The following is an 8,948-nucleotide window of genomic DNA, read 5'->3' as shown; positions in this document are numbered from 1 at the left end:
TGAAATGTTGAACATCTCACAATGTTAAAGAAAATTTAAAAATAATTCCTGGACCCACCCCATGATCCAGATCGGCACCAAAATGTAATGGATTCTACCCCGACCCATATCACATCTGTTGAGCAGTTTTTGTGTAATCTTACTTACAAACTAACAAACAAACAGACGGGGGTGAAAACACAACCTCCTTGACAGAAAATGTATCCCTCAAATCAAGAGCATGAAGTTTAAACCCTTTAAACTTTGGACAAATCTTCAAACTGGAGCGCCCATAATAAGATGAGGTCTGTTCTGTCACTGTAGCTTGACCTGTCAACTTTATCTCTCGGTCTTCATCAGCAGATATTTGCAGATTGTCATCATCACTGAAGGATAAAACAGAGGTTGTGTCTCGATGTCACATTGTCCATCTTCAAATCTGCAAATCTCATCTGCTGTGGAAGACCGAGAGATAAAGTGGAAAGGTCCTGAAAATACTGTAATACTTCTTACAAATGTGAAAGAAGTTTGTAAACCACTGCCACAATCAGTTCTGGAAAGTGTCTCAGAATTTCAGTAGAGATTAAAAGCTCAGTGGGCGCAGCTATGGCTCAGGAGGTAGACAGGGTTGTCCACTGACCAGTCTGACCAGACGCTCCCCCAGTCTGCCAAAGTGTCCTTGGGCAAGTCACTGAAGCCCAAAGTGCCCCTGACGGCTGTGCTGACAATGTATGAACGGTGTGATACTGTATAAAGAACTGCTGTGTGTGAAAACAATTACAGTAAATGTACTGTAAAATTCCCTCATTATCTACTCACCACTGTGCCAATGGAGGGGGGGGGGGGTTTGAGTCCACAAAACACTTTGTGTGAAAACACACAGTGTTGTAGCCAAATCCAATACAACTGAAGTAAATGGTGACCACTTCTTCACAAGAACAAAAACAACAGAATAAAAACATAAAATGCCTCCACACTGCTCTTGTGGTTTCATCCAAGTGTCCGTAAGCTCTGACATTCAAATTTACACCATGTTTTTAGCCTCCGAGTTGCTGCTTCAGTTCTTGCGAGAGTTTGTAAATATCGCGAAAAGCCAGCCGATATCAATTGTATTCGATTTGGCTCCAATGTTGTTTACCCATGAAACTCCAAAAGTGTTTTGCCGACTCAAACACTTTACCAACCCCTCCATCGGCGTAGTGGTGAGTAGATAATGACTGAGTTTTTATTACTGGTGCACTTTCCCTTTAATGTCACAGTTGTAATAATACACGTTTTATTATAATAATAAATGTAAAGCATTCAGGTTGAAGACTGAATCTGCTTTCTTGACAATAACATTTCTCTTCAGTCAGATTAAGCAGTTAGCTCACAGTGGTGGAGATATGAATCTTTTAAACCGGATTTATTTCCTGCAAAGGGAAAATCCACCCTGAAACAGAACTCCATGTATTATTCAAATGTAGTGGGATGGTTCAGTGTGAGCGACTGTCTCCCCTCTGGCTTTCCTGGAAACAATCAGCTCTATGTTGAGTGGATACAGAGGGACTATAGAAAACTGTGTTGTGTTTACAAAGGTTTTCCTTTATCTTTATTTTCGTCATTTTTTAAAATCAGAGGATACAGTGGGACTATAAATGCACCCGCATCTCAGCATGACCTCAGTTGTCTGTGATTACACTGAAGAGAGCAGGCACAATCTTTTACGTCTTCCAGCAGGGAGCCCATGAGGGTCTTCAGATCTGAAATGACACTTTTTCCATCCCCACTGGAGGAGGTTAGGAAATAAAACAACATGAGAGTAATGTGAACCCTTTGGACCAGTGCAGTGTTTTTATCACAGAGGAGCAGTGACAGAGTCCGACCAAACGGTCTCAGTCTGAGAGGAAACTAACAAAAACACATTTTCAAAGAAGCTGTCAGATTCTGTGATATTTAGACTTTTTTCATTAGACACTAGTTGTCTGTTTCATGTCCACAGCTCAGTTTACGACACAAGCTATCATCAAGGTGTCCAGGTTTTAAGTGTTGCTCATGTCTAGTTAACGTCTAACCATCTCCATCTCTACGTGTCAGGGTTGTCTTTACTTTCATGTTGATCATAAATCAGATTTAATTACTATAAATGTAGCTTTATTTCTTAAATATGAAGCAAGCACTTTAAAATAAGTCTGCATGTGAGATATGATCCTTTAGGACGTTCATTAAAGGATGGAAATAAACTGCTGTCAAAAAATACAAATGTTTTATTTTTATTTATTGGAAACAAAACTTATATCATACATGTTGATACTTTACAGCTACTGGTTGTTAAAAGTCATTTACAGAGAACACCAACAAGTCTCACAGCATCTGGGGGGAGGGGTGATTTACATGATATAAAAAAGTGGAATATATTTACTCCTTAAAATCAACAAACATTTCAGTTTGCATTGAAATCGTTTAAGGGACTTATATATTTTACTAATTTACATCTATGTTACAATAACCTCACATTCACAGTGAACAATCACTGTAAAGTTCCATCTTTCATTTTAACTGTAGTGATGAATGTTAAATTTAGAGAAAGTCATTGTTGGATGTTTTTTTAGGTTTTATCCAAAGAACAGTGACCTGCCAACATGTCCTGGAGCAACACAGAGCCCCTGGTATCAATTTTCCTCACAATAAATAATACAACATTCACAATCCACTTCTCTTTCAGCAGCAGTGGGATTTTTGATTTCTGGAAGGGGTGTTGAAGAGAAAACTAAAATAATCTGTCAGCGTGTTGCAGGGGTCTAAAACTACAAAATACAAAAAAATGGACCCAAACAAAGACAAGCAGCCATTTTCAAATATTTCTCAATTCATTTTCATCAGTTTGTATAAAGGTTAAATTATCTAATGTGGTGAAATTGATATTTCAGTGGTTATCATTAACTTTACAACAACCTCATACATAAAAAAAGACATGAAGGCCACTTCAGACACTAAACTAACATTTCATTTGTTGTAACATCACTGTCAACTCTGCCATTCCATGTCTACTGCATATGAATTAAAATCCCTGGTGACGCTAACTCTAAAAAGCCACAACATCCAAACAGCAGCATCAGCTCATTTGATGTTAAGGCCCAGGGTGTGAGTAACTGTTCCTCCATCATTCATTCCTTCAGCCCTCAGCCCTCGTCTTTCTCACTTCAGCTTATTTGAACATGGCGTTGAAGCTTCGTCCGATGATGAGCCGGCGGATTTCACTTGTGCCTGCGCCGATTTCATACAGCTTCGCATCACGTAGGTATCGTCCCATAGGGTAGTCGTTGATGTAGCCGTTCCCACCTGTTGACAAGTGACACGCAGGTTACAGACAGTGCGTCACATCTATCAAAGTCATGTTAAGATTATCTGTTATTAGCTATTGATTTGCTTATGAGACACACAAAACCTTCCCCATGACATTTTGAGTGCACATTAATATGTCAGTTACTACTCATATTGCATGACAACAACATGTACATCAGAATGCACGGCTTGATAACCCACGTGTGTTTGTCCCTGAAGTATAATTTGAATTAAAAAAACATACAAAATATCAGTTGAAAATTTGAAGTCGACTGCACTCTTTCTACTATACACCCTCTTTCATTACGCCTGCACCTCATCTAGCTAACCTGTGTGTGATGCTACCTCACTGCAGCTACCGCCAACAAATCTTTCTGCAGTCATTTGGCTTTGGATAATGGTTATTTCCTTCTAAATATATTCACATTAAGCTTAGACAGAAGAAGAGGGACAGAGAGACAGAGAGAGAGAGAGAGAGAGAGAGAGAGAGAGAGAGAGAGAGAGAGAGAGAGAGAGAGAGAGAGAGACAGAGCACTGGAAAACCCACTGCCTGTGTGGTAGTGTTCTGTTAACTTACTGACTAATTATTTACTATATTAAAGCACTTACCCAAACACTGAATACCATCCAGAGCAACCTGAGTGGCATTCTCAGCACAATACAGAATGACTCCAGCACAATCCTGCAACAAAAACCAACACATTCACGGTGTGCAGGGGTGGGGGTGGGGGGGGGCACATTTGGAAAAAGCACAACAACATGCTGAGGGAACATCTGCCTTAAGCAAAGTCCAACAAAAGAATACATTTTTCAATCTAATCCTTGAGTTGGAGGAAGGTTTAGATTCGAGAACATTGAGAAAACCTGAAATTTGAAGCTATAAGATCTGAAATTAAATTTAACAACAATAATGTACAAACGTGTCAATAAGAAAAATTACTAAGCACAAAAATTAATCAAACTTTTAAATGCATCTCAACATTTTTAACTTTGGAGGAAAGTTTTACATCTTTTTACAACAATGAGTGAATAGAAATCCTCTCACCATTGAACTGAAATGTCCTTTGTCACAAGCGCGGGCAACATTGTACAGATACTGTCGACAGGAGCTCAGTCTGGTGTACATGTCGGCCATCTTGCCTTGCATCAGCTGTTAAACAGATAAACACAACATAGAGTTTCACGCAGGTTATTCCAAACTTTGAAATTCTTGGCTGCCAACTTCAAACCTGAGAATGTATCCATTATAAAGTAAATGTATATATTTGATTTTTAAAACTGTACAACATTGTGAGAAAGTTGAGGCTGAGAGTCAAACCTGAAATTCACCAATCTTCTGTCCGAAAGATTCTCTGACATGTAGGTAGGGAACAGAAAAGTCCAGAACTGCCTGCATGATGCTGCAAAGTAATAATGGTATTTCAAGAAAACTATTCAAATCTCATTTACTGGAATATTTGACAAAAACTCACATAATGTCAAATGAAAAAAGCCAAAAATGAAAAAGGCGACTATGTCTGTCATGAGCTGCTTTCAGCCAGGCACTGAACTCAGGACACTTTCCTGACCTGCACAATGTCCTGTTGTAATCTTTACATGGGACAGACAAACTCAAAGTTTAGTTACAAACTACAAATAATTAAAGCCAAACATCATACTCACAAAAAATTACTTATTTAAATCAAGAGTGAGAAAACAGAGATTACCCACAACACATTATGTTTTATGTGTTATCTTAAAAACGTACCCAACAGGTCCTGCTGCGAGCACCAGCCTCTCCAGATCTAAGCCGCTCATCATCACATAAACACCTTTATTCAGCGGACCAAGAATGTTTTTCTCTACAACAAACAGGAAAAAAACATTAGCTGTGACAAAAATTTGCCAAAACGAAAAGTGTCCTATGATTCTAGTGTTTTACACAAGTTGACATAAGGCAGCGTTAGCATTTTAACACACACCTGGGATTTTACAGTCTTCAAAGATCAGCTCGCAGGTGTTCGATCCTCTCATGCCGAGTTTGTCGAGCTTCTGTGCTGTGGAGAATCCCGGCATTCCCTACAAAACACACATACATATATGAACACTGTTGATATTGATATATGAACACTGTTGATATTGCTGTGATTCCTGTCACTACCTAACTATTTAATATGACTGGTGCACTACATGTTGTATGCAAGACTGGTTGGAATGGGTACGGTTTGCTTGGCCTGTGGTCGAAGCATTCTTTGAACAGTAGAAGTTATCTGCAGTAACCTAGTTGTGGCAATTTAAGATCAACTTAGTGAGGACATGTCGAGTCAGCCTGCAGAGCCCTGAAACGGCAAAAAGAGCTGTTTGCCTATTTATAGTTACGTGAAGCTTGATAGTTATTTGTTTAATAAAATCCAAGGCTTATCGCCAGAATAGAGGCAAGCATGTAAAACTCATTACATCCTGAGTTACAAGTGAATCCTGGGTCAGAGAATAACAATATCTCTATACTGTAGTTTACTGCATTTACCTTTTCAACAATGAAAGCTGTGATGCCTTTTTGATGGGCCTCAGGATTTGTCTTGGCATAAACTATGAGGACGTCAGCATCTGGACCATTAGTGATCCAGAACTTGTTGCCATTCAGGACATAGTAGTCGCCTGTAAAAATACACAGAGTCAAGAGAGATTAACAGAAGCGTCATGAGAAAAAACTAACCGAGATTAATCAAAATGTGAAAGAGAGGAGACGTGAGTGTAGCCTGTGATTTGGGTTATTTGAAGACAGTTCAACAATAAATGATCTCATTCTGGAAACATCTCAGTCTCTCTGGTTTAACCAGCACCACACCATCTTTTACCTTAGTATAAACAACAGTTCAAAATAAGTATTTCTCCCTTTCTTGTTCACCATGGAAGCACAACAGCACATTTCACCTCTGTGAATATGTGCACTGCCACCCACACAAAAGTTCCCTTTTTGAAGCTTCTAACACTGACAACTTCGTCCTCTACAGCCTACCAATGCTGTGTATCTACCTTTTCTCTTGTGTTAAATTTATTCAGTTTTCTTGTTCAAGAGATAATTTGAAATTTATGTTTATATATTTGTATTCATTGTTTCCATTGGCTTTGGGCCATTTAGTTGCTTAATGCCATTTTTGTCCTTGTATTGGTATTTTGGCTCACGTCTCGGCCCAGTGCAGCGGTATCTGCAAATATCAATGTACAATAACACAAAAAATACGAAACTTTTTGCTTTGCTGGCGTCTTGTCTGAACGCTGCAGATCTCTGTATGTATGTCCACTGCTCGCACCGACAGCGTGGCCATGATGCAGCACACACACACACACACACACAACCCTGTGTAACTTATCAAATGTAATATTCAATTTGAAAGGGCTGAATACCAACAGTGTTTCACAGAGTCAGTAAAATCCTGAAATTTAAATGAGTTTCAGATGCTCTCGCCCAAGGAGCATGTGACAACATCAGTGAGAACCTGTGACAGGTGCAGTTCTATCGTTAGAACTCGCGAGAATCGCCCTTTGGGTGTGAGCTTGTGTGGTGTGTGCACACAAATGTGACTCCAGAGAAGAATAGAAGCAGACATTTTGGCTAAAAACATGGTGTAAATGACCTCGTTTCGAGTCAAATTTGAAAGTCGGTGCTTACGGACACTTGGATTTTTCTGTGTAAATGATACTTATGAATTAAAGCAAATACAGAGGTATTTCAAATCCTATTAAACTCTGTATTTAAATAACCAATATTTACATTACAAGTACATTTTCATTGAATCTGTTTTCTTTTAAGTTCTCAAAGATCCTGCCTTTTCACCTTGGGTAAAAAAATAAGTGACAAGCCCTGGGATGATTAGTACAGTAGCACTAACGCAGAGGTTTTGATATCCTACCTTTCTTCTCAGCTCGGAGTTTCATTGATACGACATCTGATCCAGCGTTGGACTCACTCATGGCCAGCGCGCCGACATGCTCTCCTGTCATTAACTGACAACAAGAGCAGACAGAGGGGAATGAAGCATTAATTCATTTTCTTCAATCAATTCATGCTTTTTTAAACAATATGAACTCTTTAGGTTCTGACCTTCAGCATGTACTTTTCCTTCTGCTCTTCGTTTGCGTGGCGCACCATCTGGTTGACACAAAGGTTTGAGTGGGCGCCGTAACTAAGAGCAACGGCTGCTGACACTCGCGACATTTCCTCCATGACAATGCAATGATCTAGGTAGCCCAGCCCCGTGCCCCCATATTCCACTAAAGAGATGAACAGGGGAAATAAATGCTTTATGTTAAATGTCCTACAAAAAGAGAGAAATCATCAGACCATGCTTTGATTACAAATGTGAATATGTATACAATACCATTTTCTTGATATTTGTTACCGACACCCAAATTAGGTATAGGTAAGTGTAATCCACCTACTTCCACATGTACTGTAGAATCATACCTGGAGCAGTGATCCCAAGGAGCCCCATCTCCCCAATGTCTTTCCAGAAGTCCTGGAGAAAAATAATGCAAGAAAAGTTACCAATACAGAAATCATGCTCCACAAGCCAGGGTGTTGTTAATGACTTTATCTATCAAGAGATCACAGGTACACTGGCAACGGAAACTTTCGACTCACCCGCATTCCTGTAAATTCATTTTTCTTGTCGATCTCATCAGCTTGAGGTGCAAGCTTCTCTGCAAGGAACTTCCGCACCGTCTGTCTGAGCTGTGCAAAACACATCAGAATAAATAGTGGTTAGCCAATGTTTACGTGGACCAGCTAGCCCTCGTTAGCAAACATTACGCAGTACACGGCATTTCCCACATGGAATCACCGTAGTGTGTAGGTCAGCTAGCACGGAGGACTGTTAGCTAACGTTATGTCACCGCGTCAGTGACGCCCCGTGATTAAATAACCCTCCGTCAAATCGCCATTGAACCGTCTTGTGGTTTCGCTCAGTTGTAGGTGTCTGCTCTGCACCGTTCCCTGCACCGTGTGTTGATGTGTGTCCCTGTGACGAACCTGCAGCTGGTCGTCGGTGAGTCCGTTCACCACGTCGTCCACCTGGATCCCCGCGCATCCTCTCCTCGCCGCCGCGGACACGGAGAGCCTGGAGCCGAGGCGGAGCGCGCGTCCGACAGCAAACATCACGGGGTCTGTTCTGGTGGAGCGAGAGTCAGAGAGAGTCAGGGACCTGAAGAGTGAACGCTCTCAGGAGTCTCCACACAGTCAGGAGTCTCCACACAGTCAGTCCTCAGGACACACAGGGGTGAACTTCTTTCTTAGGCGCTCATTTCTCGAGTGTCGCCACCAACTGGACTGGAGTGTGTGGAGCCCAGTGCAGAGGACGGATGTTAAAGGTCCAGTGTGGGAGATTTAGGTGAAAAGAATCTATTGGCAGAAACTGAATATGCAATAATCCTAGTAATCTTTCCACTGGTGTGTAATCACCAAAATTGTACGAATTTTAGTTTTTTTTACCCTAGAATGGACGCTTTATATTAAAATACTTTATATTTACATCAGGAGCAGGTCCTCACTGGGTTTTTTTCTTTTTACCGTAGCCCAGACTGGACAAACTAAAGACCTTTTGAGTTTTTATGACAACTGAAGGCTACCATCTATCTTTCATGTTTGGAAGGGGAGGGTGAGGTGA

At 40.5% G+C, this 8,948-nt stretch overlaps 1 protein-coding gene across 1 annotated transcript; it reads right to left on the bottom strand.

The window, feature by feature from the left end:
• Window positions 1-2,219: 2,219 nt before the first annotated feature.
• ivd (isovaleryl-CoA dehydrogenase) lies at window positions 2,220-8,604 on the bottom strand. The gene is made up of 12 exons (XM_020085212.2): window positions 8,315-8,604; window positions 7,928-8,017; window positions 7,751-7,802; window positions 7,388-7,557; window positions 7,197-7,290; window positions 5,810-5,940; window positions 5,265-5,361; window positions 5,051-5,144; window positions 4,622-4,703; window positions 4,349-4,453; window positions 3,913-3,985; window positions 2,220-3,300 (listed from the first exon to the last, which is right to left on the bottom strand). The coding sequence occupies exons 1-12, from the start codon at window positions 8,438-8,440 to the stop codon at window positions 3,167-3,169; spliced, it is 1,248 nt and encodes a 415-aa protein (XP_019940771.1). The 5' UTR covers window positions 8,441-8,604; the 3' UTR covers window positions 2,220-3,166.
• Window positions 8,605-8,948: the final 344 nt, after the last annotated feature.

Source organism: Paralichthys olivaceus, chromosome 12 (assembly GCF_024713975.1).
Source record: "Paralichthys olivaceus isolate ysfri-2021 chromosome 12, ASM2471397v2, whole genome shotgun sequence".
NCBI classification, from domain to species: Eukaryota; Metazoa; Chordata; class Actinopteri; order Pleuronectiformes; family Paralichthyidae; genus Paralichthys; species Paralichthys olivaceus.
Note: the sequence above shows the minus strand (reverse complement) of the source record. Positions and strands in the feature narration are given on the sequence as shown.

Coding starts and splice junctions, on each gene's coding strand:
- ivd (XM_020085212.2), bottom strand. CDS start 8,440: ATGTTTGCTGTCGGACGCGCGCTCCGCCTCGGCTCCAGGCTCTCCGTG. Junction 7,291..7,387: donor AGGAAAAGTACATGCTGAAG/GTCAGAACCTAA, acceptor TCTTGTTGTCAG/TTAATGACAGGAGAGCATGT. Junction 5,941..7,196: donor ACTCCGAGCTGAGAAGAAAG/GTAGGATATCAA, acceptor GTATTTTTACAG/GCGACTACTATGTCCTGAAT.